The following is a 19,677-nucleotide window of genomic DNA, read 5'->3' on the forward strand; positions in this document are numbered from 1 at the left end:
CAGCCTCTCTCCCCTCCATGGCTTGTTCTCTATGACAGCCAGTCTATCAGTCACACAGCTAATCAGTATGGGATACTCTCTCTCCCTCCCCCATCAGTATGCTCCTCCGACATGCAGCAGTAATTGCCTTTCCTATTAGCCCACAGCAACAACGGCTGCCATGGCAACTAGCAATGATTTTAATAAGTCCAGTCTGTTTTCAAGGGCAGCACGCGCGTGCCGGCGGACGAGAGCATTGCAGACATGCGCTGAGGGGGAGGGGAGCCTGTCATCAGCTGGAAGGTCAGAGTTTAAAACTCAAAGGCAATCAGGGCAGCCACCAAAACAAATATTTTCACCTCTTTTTCCACAGAGGGAAGAAGAGAGTCCAAATAACATTTTTTTTTTTAAATATAAAGGTGAGCAGAGGAATACCAATGCCGAGTGAGCGAGGAGCCTCTGCCTACAAGAACTATGCCCCACCTCCATTGTTCTGCACTGAGGCTAAAACCAGTATTCAGCTGTGCTGAGTGTACACACACACCCACAGAGTAAGTGTAGATACCGGTTCTCCAAACACCACCAAGAAACAGGAACTTTAAGCACTCTTGGCAGAACAGCCTCTCTTTGTGAGGAATAGCAGCGGCCACCTGGGCAGTAGAGATACAAATTCTTCAATGGCCTCTCCTTACGTAACACTACAAGAGAGTCTCTCCTTTCACTCCCCAATACTGCTGGGTTTCTGAAGGCCAACATGCACTTACTTGTTAAGATCACAGAGGCAAGGGAAGACTGTCACTGCACAGGCCTGAAATATATTGCTGCCTCCTCTCTACCTCCTGCCGGCTCATGTTGCCTTTCAAAAATACAGGTATGCTGCACCCTCTCCTTCCATCCAATACAGCCAGTTCACTTGGGGCGGGGGGGACGACACACACATATTTACTCTTTGTTGACCATCACTTTAGGTACTCCAGACTGAGTTCTTTCAGCTCGCTTCAGCCCCAGAGACATAGCACGGCTTCTGTGGTCAGTGTTCCTAGCACTAGTGTGTGAATACTCACGGACAAGCCTCCATTAAAGCTTGGTCTACACTAGGGATGTTTTCCAAAACAGCATCAGCAATGTTAGGAGCGCTAGTGTAGACAGCCCACTGACTGCCACCACCATATTACCCACCATATCAATCCTGAAAATGTCGTCAGCAGCCAGTAGACCGTCCTACACTAGAAACCCTGACATTGCTAATGCTCATGTGTTGATATGACATTAACTATGGTGAAACATTGTTGAAAGATAGAGCCTTCTGGAGCTTTTGCCAGCCCATCTGTCAGCTGCTATAGAGGGTCATTTTCTGCTGTTCAAGTTGCCACTAATGTCTGAAAGTCTAGGGGCTAGAAATGGAAGAGGAGTAAACATGGAACTGGAACAAAGTGTGGAAAATACACCTGTAAATCAGCCATGGGGTTCGGCAATTGCTCCAATCTCTTGCAACCTGAACAGCTTTCCTATGCAGAATACTCTGGCAGAGAGCAAGGAGGAAATGGTACAACCTTCTCCATCTCACCATCCACTTTTCACTTGGAAGAGAAATGGAGAAAGTCTACACACACTGCATTCTTTTAATTAGTTACCAGGTTAGAGAGATGAAACGAGCAATCTCTAGGGATAGGGAGCAGTTCCATTATATGTATTTAGTTTTAAGTGAATTTGGTGCTGGCAAGAGTTGCTGGATTTGTAGCCCCTGGAGAAAGGAGTCTCCTATTTATGCCCTGGACAGGTACAGCACAGGCAGCAACAGTGCAAGTACACAGCATCCTCCTCCACTGTGTCATCCATCACTGAAGAATCACCTCTAAGAGCAAAAGGAGCTACTCACCTTTCCGTTTCTGCAGACAGTCAAAGGCGTCATTAGTGCACGTTAAGAAGAAAGGCTGGCCCAGTGGTTAAGATCCAGCCTAGGACTCTGGATACCTGGCTTCAATTCCGTGCTCCACTACAGACTTCCCAGGTGATTCTATTGGGATCCAGGAAGTGGACGGGCAGAGCCCGCCCACTGCTAAAGGACCCCCATTCGGCCTAAGGGGAGGATCCACAGGACCTGGAAACCAAATAATTCCGGGAGACTAATGAAATAACAGAGACAGGAGCGCGGTCAAAGGGTCAAACGAAGGGAACCTGATGCGGACACTGAGCAGAGAACCCTGGACAGCACCCACTGCTCCTCAAAGGCATCAAGGGAGCCAGTGGATGCCGCCCAGAGGAACTCTGCCCGGATGCGTGAATGGAGTTAGGTAAATCACTTAGACTCTCTGTGCTTCTCTTCCCCATCTATAAAACAGGGATAACAGTACCTCCCTACCTCACAAGGGCATTGTGAGGATAAATACATCAAGATTGTGAGGTGCTAGATACTATGGTAATGGGGGCCAGGCAACTACCATGGATTAGAGCAGGGGGTGGCCAAACTTACTGAGCCTCCAAGTCGCATACAACAGTCTTCAGAAGTTCAAGAGCTGGGGTGTGCCTGCCAGGACTCAGGGCTTTAGCCCTGCAGGGAGGCAGGTCTCCAGCCGCATGGGAGGTGCCTGCCCAGGCTCCAGGCTTCAGTCCCGCTCCCGCTGAAGCCCCAACAGACATGCCCTATGGGGCTGAAGTCCCGAGCCCTCCGTCCCCACTGGGCAGAAGCCAGAGGTGACGCGGGGGAGGGGGGAAGAGAGAGACATGTGGGGTCATGTGCCCCCCCACACACACATTTTTGCCAGGATTTGCTGGCCCCACTCAGTCACATGGTGTCACCAGGCCCCCTCCCTGCAGGGCAGCTGCTGGAGCCGGCAAGCTGGGAACTATGGCCATGGGGAGAGGCAGGGGCAAACAGCTGGGAGCTGCATGGATAGCTGCTGCTTTTGTTGCTGCCTCTCCCCCCAGAACTAATACCTGGGAGTTGCAGGGAGGTGCCACTGAGGGTAAGAGGGGGAGCGTGCCTGTTGGGGCATCACACAAGCTATTGGGGGGGCATAAACCTTTAAATTGGGGCCCCCCCAAGCAGGCACCAGTTGTCTCTGGCAGAAGCCCCTAGCCCCACCAGCCCGCTGCAAGGCAGAACCTCTGAGCTCTTCTCCTCTCCCCCTCCCCGAGTCTGGTAGATGGAGAATTGGGGGGGGGGTGTCTTGGAGGGAAGCGCTCCGTGAGCCGCACTTTATCTGTAAAAGAGCTGCATGTGGCTCACAAGCCGTGGTTTGGCCACCCCTGGATTAGAGGGATCTAAAGTGTTACAGTTTTTGTAATGTGGACAATGGCTAACCAAAAAGTGGACCAGAACAACCAACTCACTGGGGTTGAAAATTTTACTAAATAGAGGATTAATCCTACTAAGAAGAAGAAAGAAGCCTGCCAGGAAAAGGGAGGGTACTGGGATTCCTACTGTGCGGCTGTCCCTTAACCATGCTCAAAGGCTCCTTCAACCTCTGGCTAGTAGGTACCTGACAGAGGAGAGAACTGTCTCCTGCCCCAAAGCCTCAACTCCTTTAGAAGCTCATAAAGGAAAAGGAATTCAGAGGACCTCCTCTACTTTACTGTTCCCCCTGCATCCATTTTTGGATTATCATCCTCTCTCTTGAATAGTTACACAAGGGCCTCCCTTTACTGCTGTCCCTCTGCTTTTCCCACAGCAGTATGAGTGTCATGCAATTACTGTCAGATTCACTGCTGCCCAGAGGGTTCTCAACTGCAGCAATGAATTGACCAGTTTTGTTAATTTAATTCTGCTACATGGGCAAGCTGTAAGCAAGAACAGAAGCAATGGAGGTGTCTAACAGCAGACTTAACAAGACCATACTGTATAGATTCATATTTTGTGGGTTATCTTCACAAACATAGTAGCTAGAGATTTTCTTTTTCATTCAAGTTTAAATTCTGAGGGATTTAAGGATGCAAGTCAATTTTTAAGCCCTACCAAGTAATTTCACATAGTGGACTGAACTGCCATCAGACAATGATGACTTTCAGTGACTACTAATCTAGGCCTAATCTTAATTGGCACCTCGAGGTGAAAGTCTCTGGACTCTCCGTTCTATCCCCTGAGCAAGCTGCACTACCTGACCTGGTGTTCAAATGGAAAGTAGCAACCAAGAGATGAAAGGGTGCCATATCTTATTTGTAATCCTGTGAGCCCTCCAGTCCCATAAACCAGCAGTTCTCATTCAGGCTATTCACAATCAATTGTATTCTTTTGCAGTATCTTGACAGTGATAGTTGCCTCCGTGATTAAATGACAAACTATATAAAATACTATGCTGTAATGCTTTACACAACAGAGCCTGCAAAAAGACCGAGGTCCCTAGCCCCAAGATAGACTAGCCCCTGCATTAGAAGAGAACCCAGGCAAGAGGGAAGGATTCCTAACTAAGAATCGTCCATAGATCTAAAACACATCCCTTCAGCAAGTTCGTTGATTTACAGTTCAACTGCAAAGCTCACCAAAACCACACCCTGTGTGCCCACTTATGCAGAAAACCTTACCAAGGTCTGAATTCACACACTGCTCCCCAACAGCAGCAATGCCCCATAGCCACTCTTGCCGAAAGGAAAAAACCAGGAATTTAGGCCTGGGCCTTAAAATCCTGCCTCACAGTGCAAGTAAAATATTCTAATAGAAAGACAAACCAAGTAACACTCTGAACCTCTGAACTCTGCTCAGGAATTCAAGAAACACAGGAATCCAGAAATAGTCTTCTCAGAATAAGTGGAAAGGGGGAACTGATGTAGGATAATGACTATTTTAAACTAATCCAGAGGACAAAGGATGAGTGCAGAATACACATTAGGAAAACACTCAGTTTATACACTCATGTGTGTGTTTATTATTGTAGGCAGAGTTGATAGGGATGCCTATAGTTAAGGTTGCCTAACACATTCCATTATAATTAGACTTCGAAGGATTAGATTTGTATCAGTAAAGGTCAGTAAAAGTTGATTTCACTGTATACACACACACACACACACCCCCCCAACGAAAAATATTTCCCATCAATTATACTTGAAATTTACAGATTGACAAAACAAGAAAAATGTTGCTTGAGAACTCAGAGTTTGATTTAAGGATATTTACTTTGTATATTTTGACACATGATGTTGCCAATTTGTGTTAATCGATATAAAGCTTTAACATTTTGAATCGCAACATCTACTGTCATTAAATAATTATTGTCTGACCCCTTTATTATCTCTCACCACCACAATTTCCCACAACTGTGAAAATTTAAAATCAACAAAAAAATAAAATGCTTAGAAACAAACATTGATATTATCCAGAAAAATTACCCAAAAAAATCAAATTCTGCCAAACCTAATTATACGATCCTATTTTCAGTTGTTTATGGCTCTCTCAAAATGTATCTGTTCAGACTGAAATTTTCCATGCTAGATGTCTGCTTTAGAATTTTTAAATTTCAGCAAAAATGGTTCAATCATTTTCTAGGATTAAATTTGGGGAAGTATGTAGTTTTGTCCATGTTAAAAAAAAATCCATAGACTTTTTTTGAAAAGCAGTAAAGCCTCCATGCTTTGGAGCAGTCTTGAAATTTGGCAGGGGCTTGCCCTTGTTTCAGGGATGTGTATTTTGCCATCTCATAAAAATCCACCTAAATTTGGCTAAATTACAAGCCTCCGGAAAATCTGAGTTCAGTAGACACTTGGTAGCTTTTGGCAACTAACTTCTCCGAAGACTCCATCTGTATTAAGCATGCAGCCCAGGGGTGTAGGGGCTAAGCAAGACTCTCCCTGCAACTGCTTCTGGTGCTGGGCCCAAGGAATGAGACCAAGGAGTCTCTCTCTCTCCTGTTCTCTGTGTTGCACCTAGGCAGTGAGGAGGAGAAAGAGGAAGTAACTTGGCAGTAATTGCAGGGGGTGAGAAGCAGAAAGGAGATAGTGACACTCAGGCTGTAATTGGTACATGCTGGGGACAGGGACAGAAGAGTCTGTAACGACCAGAGACCACTCATTCCAGAACAACTCATCCCTGAAACAAGATCCAGGATTCCTGAGTGTCAACATTCTTCTATTGTGAGCAAATAATCGTAAAACCTACTGGCAACCTGTCTCTCTTCTTCCCCTCTAGTGGCTCTGGTCCACATAGAGGCTACCAGTTAGTTACTCTGTTAGCTCAAGTGGTAGAGGTCTTTGCTGCTGACCTAAAGCTCCCAGCATTGGAGACAGGGAAAGTCCAGTATGATTCCACATGACAGAAATTGTTTTTTCAATCTTCTTTTTTTAAAAAAAAGTTATGAAATTACATCCAAAAATGCTGCATTAGCAAAATTTTAAGTTGCAAAGTCAAGAATTCAAAAGTTAAGAAAACACCAGAATTAATGTGGTCCATGCAACCTTAATTCAGGAGCCCCCTTATGCATATGTATGATAAAATTGTTAATTACATGATCACATACTACTTTTTGCACAATATCCCTGCCTCATTCAGTGCACAGGATGGACGGTCCACTGACAATGAATCATGGCTGTGTATGTAAATGAGGCCAGCATCCATAAGACTCTAGTTTGTTGCAGAACTTGGAAGGCAAGTGGTGAATGAGGCAGGGGATTGCAGGAAAAGAAAAGATGGCTTTGTGGTTTAGGTGTGTGAATACTGCCCTGGAGAAATAGATTCTATCCCTGCCTATGACACAAAGTTTCTGTGTAATGCTGAGCAAGTCACTCAAACCAAACTTTTCACAGGTGGTCACTAATTGTGTGTTCCTCATTTTTTAGGTGACCAATTTGAGACAGAGGATCTGATTTGCAGAAGCGCAGAACACAACTGCAAGTGAAGCTGATTAGAGCTGTGCATTGAACATAAAAAATGCTAAGTACTCTGAAAAAATCAGGCCTTAGATGTCCCGAAGCAGACACCCAAATTTAGTTCACACTTTTGACAATCTCTTTGTGCCTCAATTCGCCATCTGTAAAGTAGGGATAATACCTCCCTATCGCACAGGAGTTGCTGTGAAGATAAGATCATTAATATCTGTGAAATATTTAGATACTATGGTGAATACTTCTATAGAAAAGCCCATGAGGAAATTAATTCTGTATTCAGTGCAGGATTTGGATGGTGTGCAATAAATAATACATAGGGCCACACAATGGATGACGAGAATAAAAAGAAATATTGAATAGCTACCCCTTCAAGATCTGATCCTGCACCCATTTTAGTCAGTGTCAAATCTCCCACTGATTTCAGTGGCCCCAGTGAACACTGTCCAAATATGTGATCATGTAATTAAAAGTGTACCATAATGCATACACACAAGGGAGCAGAATTAAGATTGCAAAGGTAACCTCCATTCTTGCATTTCCTAACTTCTTAGTGCTTGACTTTGCAATTTTAACTTTTGTTCACATATTGCATACAAAAACACTATGTTACAATGGCAGAGTTCCAATATCATGCTTTTCTTGAGTAAGACATTCATGGGATTCAGTTAGCAGCCAAGCCATAAACACATGTGTGTATGCATCTGTGCTCCATTACAATAGTTTCAAAACAAATGCATCATCTTGCTACTTACTTCACACAATCCCTCACTGCTGGAGCCAGTGTGTTATGATAACGGAGATTTCCTCAAGTTCCTACAAGTTTTCAGGTCTGGACTAGTGGGAGTTCTGGCATTCTATATAAGAGACCCAAGTTCAAGCTCCAGTCCCACATTTCCTGGACCAACATGGACTGGAAATAGACTGTTCTCAAACATCCCAGATCACCCAAGGGTTTGAGCACTCATGTTAAAATCCCAGCCCCTCACTGACTAGATTGGCAGAAGCTGCAAGTGCTTGTAGTGAAAGTTAGCAAGCAAGTCTTCACTCTGAGCCCAGAATCCTGGGGGAGTGCCACACAAAGAGACAGTTTCCTGAGAATCCCCCAATACTCACAAGAACGGAGAGGTGCCTATGCAACATCCTCCATGCCAATGAGCATGAGGCTTTCACTCAGAAGTAAAAAGGCAGCAGAGGAAATTGGAGAATCCATACACAGGCTGACTTGGGAGGGGGAGACCTCATCACCAGTACCTTTTCTGGGATAAGACTGATCTAGAGCACTGGTTCTCAACCAGAGGTAGGCGTACCCCTGGGGGTACACAGAGGTCTTCCAGGGGATACATGAATTCATCTAGATATTTGCCTACTTTTACAACAGGCTACATAACAATCACTAGCAAAGTCAGTACAAACTAAAATTTCATATAACTTGATTATACTGCTCTATGTACTACATACACACATACTGAAATGTAAGTACAATATTTATATTCCAATTGATTTTATAATTATATGGTAAACGAGAACATAAGCAATTTTTCAGTAATAGCGGTTGTGACACTTTTGTATTTTTATGTCTGATTTTGTAAACAAGCAGTTTTTAAAGTGAGGTGTAACCTGGAGGTACACAAGACAAATCAGACTCCTGGCAGGGATACAATAGTCTGGAAAGGTTGAGAGCCGCTGATCTAGAGGGTAGTGCTGAACCCTCAGGAGTCTATGGTCATCATTTTCATCATCATCCTCATGTTCCCATTACGCCTCTGATGTTTAGGGCAGCGACGAAGCTCCTCCACTCCTGTCTGTTTCTGGCAAGTCGTTCAATGGTTCCCCAGCTGCGCCCCAGGTTTTTCAGCTCGGCTTCCATAGCTCTTCACCATATTGTTTTCGGTCGGCCTCATTTTCGCTTGCCTTCAGGTGTCCATCTTATTGCTACTCTGGTGTTGGAATCAGTTTCCATCCGAAGCACATGGCCAATCCGTCTCCAGCGCCTCCTCGCAATGATGGTGCTCATATTCTCTTGACTGCACTGTGTCAATAGATCTTGGTTTCAGATTGTTCTGGGCCAAAAGATACGGAGGATTTTTCTGAGACAGGTTGTACGGAATGAAAATAGTTTGGACATGTCATACTTTGTCATTCCCCCGCATTCTGCACTCTTTAAAAGTAATGTTGAAAGTACACAGCTCTGATAAATCTTGAGTTTGGTTTTGCTTTTGTATGGTTGACGCAGCATATTCTAGATTAAAGCTCCATTCCCACCCCCCTCAGAGAGGAAACTGCAGCCACAGACAAATTATGTACCTGTGGTCCCAGTTACTGCCTTTTGCTATTATACTCAATACTAAATTAAGACTTAAGTGAGGCCTTGGTGGAATTTCACTCCTGGGCATCACCCCTGATGGTGGCAATTACCCCAGATGTCTGCAAAATTCTTCTAAAATAACAGAACAGGAAAAGCCTTGCAGAAAGCCTCAGCAAACAGAATGCATTCCAGGCCCTGGGAGGAGCCTGATCTAGATCCAGATCCCAGAATCTCAAGCGCCTCTAGGGAGGATAATTTGATATTCACAACACAGAAATGCGATATAAGATCATTTCTTTAGCTTTTCTGTTAGGATTTTAGCCAAAAATAGAGGGAAGGGAGAGGTTTCAAAACCATCCCCCTCCTCTGCTTTTTAGTAGTATGGGTTTGTCCCATCTTTGCACTAAATAGTACTTTTATTCCAGTGGAGGCAATTATGATCAGGCAAACCAACAAAGCCATAAAAGAAAATAAACAGTACTCGTCTAACCTATGTCCCTGGAAAAAAGCATCCCAATTATCCTGTGCAAAGAATTCTCCCTTGGCAGAGGCAACAGGGACACACACAATCAATCACACTGGTAAGCAAGGGGCGGGGGTGGGGTGGTTAGTCTGCTGTAGAGGAGACTCATCCAAGCAGAAGTCTGAGTCCCACACTTCCTAAGTCACATAGACTGGAAACATCCTGTTCCCACATACCCCAGATTACCAGGAGGTGCTAGTATACTTGATAGGGTCCCAGTCTCTCAGTGACTGAGCCAGCAGAAGTTGCAAGAGCTTTCTTTGCACTGCCCTATAGGAGGCCCATCTTCAAATCTTGATACCATTCCTCACAAAATAAACTAGGAGCATCTTCCACAACTCCTGCTGCCTTAACACAATGTTAAGCCACTTGAGCATATCATATCTTTCCCATACACCTACTGTCCCATTCCAGTCCAGTCCAACAACAGAGCCACTCTGGTAGCGTTCACTAGGTACCATAGGTCTGCATGACAAGGCAGATGACAATGGTACTGGGATCGTTCACAAGCTTCTGCCTAAAAATTTGGAGACAGCCCACAAGTGAGAATCCACATTACAGAATGATCAGACAGACTCTTTTTAAGTAAAGCCCAGTGCATAAAAGGGTTGCGATAGGTTGAGTCGACATAGCCATAAGTATAGAAATGTGTGTGTATCTGCAGAACTGATACAAAGGGTGGGGGGGAAGTGTTTTGAGAAAATGCATACACACATACAGCTGATGCACATCTTTCAACAGAGCATTTTTCTTGAATTCAGAAGTGACTGTGGTCAAAATGAAATTCACTGGAGAGCAGAGGGCGTTAATGCCCAAAACTCAGCCAAATGGCTTTAATCCCTAAACTGCGGGATTATCTCATGACAGCTACACTCCAGAGTCACCTCAATACCACTGCAAAATGTAGATCAACAGAATGCTTCAGTGAACTGGAACTGGTTAGCTCTAATTGCCTCTCTCACTTTACTTTGGGATGCTCTTTTAATCCCTTAGCTGAAATATCTCAGAAGAGGCTTTTTACACACACATAAATGCAGTCAATTAATATTTCATATGGGGAAATTAAATATTAGGTTGCCATGCCACCCAAAGCACCTGCTAATCTCCTCCCAGACCTTTTGCTCTCTTACTTTTACACCCAGTTATACAGGACAGCTCAAACTTTATCAGACTCACCAGTTGATTGAATGACAAAGTCTTGCCTATACTGAGAATTTTCAGCACTTCTCCAGTTAGTCCAGCCCCAGTTTGATCCCAGCAGTACTAGCAACAGTGGAATCACTAGTGTATACTAGGCATTTGCATTTTTTCAGCTGTGTCATCTGCCTCCCATGTACACTAATGTTTTCACTATAATGCTAGACCAACAATGGGAAAATCCTCCATGTAAATACAGCCACAGATAGATATTGGAGTAAGGCAGGAAGCCAGCATGTCACTCTGGCTTCTTACAATCCTCAAGTGACTAGCGCAGGGGTGGGCAAACTACAGCCCATGGGCCGGATTCGGCCTGCCAGCCATTTTAAGCTGGCCCTCGAGCTCCCGCTGGGCAGGATCTGGGGCTTGCCCCGCACTGGCGCTCCAGCCGAGGAGCATGTTCGGGGGCCGCTCTACATGGTTCCCAGAAGCTGCAGCATGGCCCCCCTCCGGCACTCCAGCTGGGGAGCAGGGTCAGGGGCTACTCCATGCGGCTCCTGGAAGCCACTGCATGGCCACCCTCTGGCTCCTACGCACTCCAATGGCCCACTCTGATGCTCTAATGGAGAAGGGACATGCTGCTGCTTCTGGGAGCCACTTGAGGTAAACGCTGCCTGAAGCCTGCACCCCTGAGCCTCTCCCCACGCCCCAACTCCCTGCCCCAGCCCTGATTTCCCTCCCGCCCTCCGAACCCCTCATACCCAGCCTCACCACAGAGCCCGCACCTCCAGCCAGAGCCCTCCCTCCCCTCCCCCTGCACTCCTGCCCCAGCCCGGAGGGCCCCCCCCCCCCATCACACCCTGAACTCATTTCTGGTCCCACCCCAGAGCCCGCACCCCCAACCAGAGCCCTCATCCCCTCCCATACCCCAACTTTGTGAGCATTCACGGCCCACCATATAATTTCTATTCCCAGATGTGGCCCTCGGGCCAAAAAGTTTGCCAACCCGTAGACTAGTGCCTCCTTCTCAACAACAACTATAAAAACCGTGAACTCAAGTATATTGTGAAATGGAGATTCTGCAAATGAAACCACTGGAAATAACACAGAGTAGCACTCACAGGGGAAGCCTGGAAGGCTGGCATTCTGGTCGCATTGTGCTACCCTGGTTATGAACCTCATTGGCTAAGTGGGCAATAAAGTTTTCAAAATGACCACAGTGATCCCAGGATTTCTATAAAATGCAAACATCCAGCTGTTTCTAATTGGAAATATTATAAAACTAATTGTTCATAGAGCACCCAACCATATATGGAAAGAAAACAGCCCCCAGAAGAACCAGACTTTGATTTAGCTTCTAGACTTGCAATTCCAGCTATCACCTTTAAACATACACCTCTAAAATCCAGATAAATATTGACAGACTCTCTTGGTGTTCTACTGCATCAATCTGATTTACGGCTGGTGAATCTTGCCCATATGCTCAGGGTTCAGCTGATCACCATATTTGGGGTCGGAAAGGAATTTTCCTCCAGGGCAGATTGGAAGAAGCCCTGGGGGTTTTTCGCCTTCCTCTGTAGCATGGGGCACGGGTAACTTGCTGGAGGATTCTCTGCACCTTGAAGTCTTTAAACCATGATTTGAGGACTTCAATAGCTCAGACATAGGTGAGAGGTTGATTGCAGGAGTGGGTGGGTAGAGATTCTGTGGCTTGCATTGTGCAGGAGGTCAGACTAGATGATCATAATGGTCCCTTCTGACTTAATATCTATGAATCTATGAAACTGTAACATCCATATAGAGATTCTAAAAAACCCAGAGAACAAAAGTCAACAGAGAAATAATTATGAACCAGAGGAATTATTATGCACCTCCACCCCAGCATGAATATGACTGTCCACATCCAAAACCTTCTGTAAACCCACAGTCTCCCAGTTAAACTCCCTCGACATCCCTCATTGAATCTCAGACAGGGGTTATTACAGAAAATGAAACTCAGTTCTATTGTAGAATATTCTACATTCCTGGTATTCCTCATACAGAGATGGCCACTGACTAAGTGACAAAAAGGAGGAAAGTCCAACCCCAGTGTGCACCTTCTACAGCATCTCCTTAAACCATCTGCTCCTCTTTGTAGGAATTAAGAGGACCTGGTAACCAGCCAGTTTCCTAGGAATGAACCCATACCATAAAAGGGTGGATCAACCAGACTCTTCCTACCTATTACAGTCCCAGTCAACTCTTCTCCTTCAGAATCCAACCCAGTCTTTGGAAATTTGTTACCAGAGATGCAAGAATGGCAAGAAGGAGAAAAAGCATCATTAGCATTGAAAATATCAGTGGCCTGCTTAGCACACACCTTACTTAAAGATCCATTAACGCCCAGTTAGATTTATAGCTGACAAGAGGCAATTCCTTTCACGTGCCGCAGAGAGATACAGAATGCACGTGACATATGGGTCGTTTCCAAAAGAAATGTGCTGTAAAATAAAGTCTCCAGCCAGACTTTAGTAGCAGATTCATAGTACCCTCATCCCCACCGGTACCAGGTTCCTCACCCACAGAAGCAAAAATATTTTATTTCACAAAACAAGGCATGTCCAGATAGAAAGTTTCCCCCAGATTAATTGGAAAACACAAAAGGGTGGCATGGGTGAGTAATTCACCCCCTTCACAGGCCAATCAGAAGAGAAGCACTTGGACATTTTCTCCAGCAGTGGCCAAGAACCTATGCATCCCACTCGGCTGGCATCCCTTTAATGCCACAATGAAGAGGGCATGGAGGACATGTCCAACCCAATGTTTTCCATGCTAATGATATTTTTCAATTCCATTCTTCTCCCCACATTTTCTCCTAGAGAAGGAGAAAGAGTGCACACTTCCCAGTTCAATGCCCCATTTCTCTCCTCCACCCCAGCACAAAAGTAAAAGATGTGCTGGTCTCAGTGGCACTCTTCCTTCAATCAGAACAACAGGCAACCTCTTGGAGAAGTAGTGGACCAAGGTGTTTCAAAGGCAACTTCAGAGGGACTGGTACTCAAGTGAATCAATGAATCACTTCTTCAGAACAGCAAAACCCCCAGAAAAAGAAAGTTACTTTCTTACACCACAGTATTTAAATGGTTAATAGACGATGCAACAATGCACTTGGGACTCTGTTTAAAAAGTCTGCAAACGCATCCAAGCCCTCCCAGAACACATTACTGGTCCAGTATAGCATATTTGCCACTTACAGGCCACAGGGAGTTTGACAGAAGCAGCTTATGTTGGACCTTCTGCTGTGGCTAATTCTTTCCCCCTCCCACAGCCTGATTAACAGAAATACGTCCCAGATTCAGATACCAGCTATGATCCGATTTGTCCCAATCCCAGCTCAAGCGGCTTTACACCACCCTACTAACAAGATCAGCACCGGCCAAACAGGGCTTATCCAGGCTGATCAGAGATGGATTAGATAATGAAACCCTAACTGTGTAAGCGGTCTGCTAGTGCCAGGGTTGAAAGAGAGTGAAGAATAAGAAACTCAACATACTTAGGGGTTACATTAGCACCTAACGCACACTTTGTCCCCAGTATTAGCCTCTCAATATCCAGTTACTATCTTGAGTCTCTCTTTGTGACCTAGTTTTTCAATTCTATATACACAGACAAAAAAGCATCATTAAGTTTATGGAAGAGTTAAGATTTTTCAGTAATTGGGAGTTGATTTATTACAACATTACGTTCTTCTTCCTTATTCACTGTCTACCTAATGGTGACATTAATACATAATGCTCTAGCATAAAGGAAACTGATAGATATGGCAGTTCAGGACCCCTTCACAACCTTTACAAGCTCTACAGGCACAGAGTCTCAACGTTTTGAAGACAGCAGCTACTAAGCTTAGTACCTCTCGAATAGTAACTAGAGAATGTAAAAGACCCGCAGGAGCCACAACGTAAGGTCACTGGTTTCACATTATTTCTAGCTTCCATAAAACCTCCGATACTTACAGATCCGATATATGTACAATTCACAATTCATAATTTCTGCAAGCATCATACCTAACTTATACATGGAGGATTTGCTAAAAAAATTAGTGATTTCAAAAGTTAAAAGTGTCTGGGCACTCTCTCTCATGATGGAAAATAAAGTATTAAGTTTTTATATTAAGGCATTGTAGTTATAAGGATAAATTTCCAAAACATTAAGAACCATCAATTTTTCTAAAAACAATAACCCAAAAGTTACTTGTCTGATTAGCCTCAAACTTTCTACTGGCCCACTCCCAACTACCAAAAAAACCTTCCAAAAAACAAACAAACCACTCTCCTCTGGCCTAAAAATAACCATGTGAAACTTCAGACCAAGAGGACTTTAACTGTAATTTTTTTTCTGTGTTGCTAGAATTGTATGTCTGCCTACATTACCAGTATGGAAAACATTCATATCTATTATTATTTAATATTTTTATTGTGGTAGCACTTAAAGGCCTCAATAAGGGAATAAGGTCCTATTACAATAGGCACTGTACACACACATAACAAAAATACATTCCCTGCACAAATTTAAGTGGGTCTTTTTCTACACAAAAGTTGCACCAGTTCAATTTAAAACCTGAGTTTATTTAATTCAGTTAAATCAGAGCAAACTCCTGTGTGAACAAACATATTGGTAAACTAACTGTAAACCAAATTAGCCACCATTATTTAACCAAACCAGTGCATATCAGACTGTTCTCGTATTCATTCATAATTACCAAGCTACATGCAATATATAAGGTTCCCTTCTATTCTGAGCAGCTTTTCTAGTGCACTCACGCATAGTCTTCACACTTCAAGACCTCTATACCAGGTAAAATATCATTGCAACCAGGGAGAAAGAGGTAAGTGTGTGCTTCCTGGCAGCCCCTGGAGGAGCAGGGGGCATTTCAAATTGAATGTGTGATGTTCCAAATCAAATTCAGTTGATATAATGGTGTAAGAAAGGAGGGATATGAGGGAAAACAGGGGGTGTGAATGACGAGACAGAGAGAGAGAGAGAGAGAGAGAGAGAGATAACCAGGGTAGGGCCAGACACACAGGAGATCTCCAAACAAACACTTCCTGCTGCAAGGTAGTTTAAAAAAAAAGCCTTCAGCATCCAATCTGGAAATAACCATAAAATAAAAGTGAAGAAAAACCTGTATTGGCACTTGGGAAGTGCTCAGGAGAGAAACATGTTATCTCCCTTCAGAGACTATTAACAAGAACCACAAACCCAAGCAGGAATGAGAGCAGAAAAAAATATGATGAATAAATCAGGTTGTTTTCAAAGAGCTCCAACACATCCAGTGCAAGAAACAGCAGCAGGAAGCACTGAGACCACCCGCTTACTTCTCTAGCAGAAACGCATTGTGTAAAATATCTCCAAAGAGAAAATAAAAACACTCCAAACAAATGCATCTGAAAAAGGAGAGAACATTTCATTAATGATAATCAAAACAAAAAGGGGCAAGAAGATAGAAGAATCTTTCATGTGCTGACATGTCTGCCTTCAAACTCTAATAATAAGAGGTAGCGCTCTTTTTGCCAATCCTGGGAACAACCCACATAGGATGGTCTTTTGTTTATCAGCTGCACCTCCAATTAGTCATTATTTACAAACACACAAGAGCAAGATCTGGCTAAGTGTCATTGATTATTAAAAACACACATGCACGATGGCAGAACCATTTGCCTTTGCCACTCCCGTCTGTAGCATCTCCCAGGGCAGCGCTGCCATTACACAGACTGTGATACAGTACACAGAAGCTACAATCAGAGGGAGATATCCAGCCATGTGGGAACGAAAGGCCCAGTGAAGAACAAACAGCAACAAGACTGTCCCCAGGAGAAATGTACCCTTGATAAATTAAAATAGTTCATTGTGATGACGTGCCCATGTGAATTCATAAACTCATGCCCATCTATATCTATGGGAGAACAGGCTCTAAGATTACAGACCAGATCCTCCTTGTTCCTTCATGTTATCCAAGACACTTCTGCTCCATACACTGAATACTCCAATCCCAAAATCCCTCTTCCAATCCTGTAAACTAGCACTGAACTCTTATTTTCTATATTCTCCCATTCATTAAAAACTGGAAAAAGCAGAACAAACAGCAACAACAACAAAAGTAGTAAATGAAGTCCACAATCAGCAGCTGTCACCAATCTGAGGCACCCAAGATAGAAACAAGCATCCAGTGACTCAGTGCAACAGACAGTGATTTGGCAAAAGAAAATATGTTAAAGGAGGGCAGCCCCCACACTGGATGCCAACAATTCTACAACGTTCTTTGCAGTTTTAGATATTACTACACCTTTAACATAGGAAAAGTCAGTACTTAAAAATCAAACTATGGGACGGAATGGCATATTTTTAAGGTTGTGTTATTTTTTTAATAAATAGGCATATGGAACAGTAAAAGAGATCAACTTGAAAATATCAGGTCTGAAAACCCTATACATTCTCTTGTTATAAATAATACCTCAGATTATTAACAACAAATAGATTAACAAAATATGTATCTATTTTGTTTACATTGTGCATTTGAAATCACTTTGCATCTAGTCAGTTTCACAATTTCTCTTGTATAGCCCCCTCAGTTTCTTCATTGTTGAGAAGACTCTTACAAACATCAAGGGAACGGGGGGGAACAACCAACCAAAGAAAAAACTGTATAATTTGTTTTTAAAAGGAATTAAAAAAAATAAGCCCCATTATTTAAGAGAGCACTAGCAAAAATAACAGTTTGAAAAGTAAGTGTCCCTTTAATCGAAACACTGAAATCCTTAGGGCCACTTTCCAAAATCAGCACTGTATTATTCTCCATTAGAAACAGTAACTTTTTGGATTCTGTTCGGCACTGGGACAAGGAAGGGCGAAAACCCCTCTCGGAAAACTGGCTTCATTTCTGCTACAGGGACCATGAAGCTGCGGGTGGGGAATTGACCCACGACCCAAATCAATCCCACACCCCCCGTCAATCTCATTCCCCTACCTGCCCAGGGCCAGCCCATGGCCCCCTGCTCCGGAGTGTGTCCCATCCCTGCCCAGGTCGGCGCCCTGCTCCTCCAGCACCGGCTTCCTCCTTCCCGCAGCCTACCTGGCCGGCTGCTTTCCCCCAGCTCTCCCGAGCCGCTCCCCGCGGCCATCGGCCCGGCCGGGTGCCCCCAGAGGATCTGGTCCCGATCCCGCCCCTCCTCCGATGCAAGGGTCTCGCTGACCCACACAACCCAGTTACGGGTCCCCGAGCTGGCGGGCGCCCCCCGGAGCCTGCACCAACCCTCCTCCCGCTCCGGCTCCGCCTGCCGGCCCCCCAACGCAGCCTGCCCGGGCCCCGCTACCTGCATGCCGCCGCCGCCGCTCGCCTCCGCCTCTGTCCTCAGCCGCTTGCTGAGGCCGGTCTCGGCGCCGTCCCCTCCGGGCATGGGCTGCTCCAGCTCCGGCTCCCGCTTCACGCCCCGGGGGGCTCCGCCGCCGGGGAGAAGCTGCTGCTGCTGGGCCTGGGTCCCCTCCGCCATCCGAGCCGGACCCCCCGGCCGCCCCGCGTCCCTTGCGGGAGCCGCCGCAGCCGCACACGGGCGATAGGGTCCCCGCTTGTCGCGCTAGCCCGGTGGCGCGGCGGGCCCGGCGCAGCCGGGGCAAGGGTCAGGCAGCGGGCTCCGGGCGCTCAGGAGCAGCGGGGTCCGTCCCGCGGCAGCCGCTCTGCCGAGCTACTCAGGCACTGACTCGGGCCGGCCACGGGGGAGGGGGCGGCGGCGGCGGCGGCGGCGGGAGCAGCAGCCGGGGAGGGGAGGGGCCGGAGCCCCTCGGCTCTCTCCGGAAACGCCGGCTCGGGAGCCGAGGCGGCCCGACCCCCGCTCGGCAACCTTCGGGAACACGGAGGGGCGGGGCCTCGGCAACCTTCGGGAATGGGGGGCGGGGCCACACACGGGGCAGGGGGTACTTCGAGCCTGGGTGCCTGCGGGGCGGGGCAGTGGGAACCTGGGCCAGCTCTGTATCCCCAGGGGCGGGGTCTTCTCTGCCCCATCAGGTTGCCTGGCTCAAGTCCAGCAGCGGCACGCTGCGCCGCTGCTTTGTGCCATGCTCCCTGAACCCCACTCAACTCTTGGGCCCGGGGGGTCCGTGCCTGCCTGGGCTGCCCCGGGGGCAGTTTTCAAGGTGTGTTGCCTTTTAACGTCCTGGCATGTCTGCATGCTCTCAGGTTATGAGAAATAGGAGTCCCCCCCGACATGGGCCTAGCTTATTATTCACTGGTATGTGTATCTTTAGCATGTCCCCAATTGTTTGTCTCCTGGCTGGATTACACAGTCCCAATCTTTTCAGTCTCTCTTCATACATAAATCTGTGCAGGTCTCTACTCATTCTCACTGCCTGGCTCGGAAATATCTCCCTTTCTGCTACATCTGTTTGAAGTAGGATGACCAAAAGTGAGCACAGCACTTTAGGTGAGGGCAAACTCTCAATTTACATAATGACATGAAAATTGGGGCTGTCAATTAACCACCCTTATCTGAAGTGAAACAAATTAACTAGATTTTTAAAAGTTACAATTAATCACAGTTTTAATTGCATTGTTAAACAATAATAGAATACCAATTTACATTTATTATAAATATTTGAGGTTTTTCTACCTTCTTATATCTACTGATTTCAGTTACAACACAGGATAAAAGTGTATAGTGCTCACCTTATATTTATAGTTTTATTATAAATGTTTACACTGTAAAAAAGAAAAAATAGTATTTCAATTCACCTCATACAGGTACTGGAGTGCAATCTCTATCGTGAAAGTGCAATTTACAAATGTAGAAATATTTTTTACATAACTGCACTCAGAAACAAACAGTGTAAAACTTTAGCGCTTACAAGTCCACTCAATCCTACTTCTTGTTCAGCCAATTGCTAAGCCAAA

General features: G+C 45.4%; 1 protein-coding gene across 10 annotated transcripts in view; it reads right to left on the bottom strand.

Moving 5' to 3' along the window:
- RBFOX2 (RNA binding fox-1 homolog 2) overlaps positions 1-18,356 on the bottom strand; it is a 250,747-nt gene extending 232,391 nt beyond the window's left edge. For 4 of the 10 annotated variants that reach the window (XM_074941443.1, XM_074941434.1, XM_074941415.1 and 1 more), the window contains exon 1: positions 18,107-18,354. In XM_074941443.1, coding sequence (XP_074797544.1) covers positions 18,107-18,283 — 177 coding nt within the window. In that variant the 5' untranslated portion in view covers positions 18,284-18,354. Of the gene's footprint in view, positions 1-18,106 lie in introns of all 10 variants that reach the window. The other 6 variants (XM_074941458.1, XM_074941450.1, XM_074941446.1 and 3 more) reach the window with 3 other exon arrangements.
- Positions 18,357-19,677: the final 1,321 nt, after the last annotated feature.

Source organism: Natator depressus, chromosome 1 (assembly GCF_965152275.1).
Source record: "Natator depressus isolate rNatDep1 chromosome 1, rNatDep2.hap1, whole genome shotgun sequence".
NCBI classification, from domain to species: Eukaryota; Metazoa; Chordata; order Testudines; family Cheloniidae; genus Natator; species Natator depressus.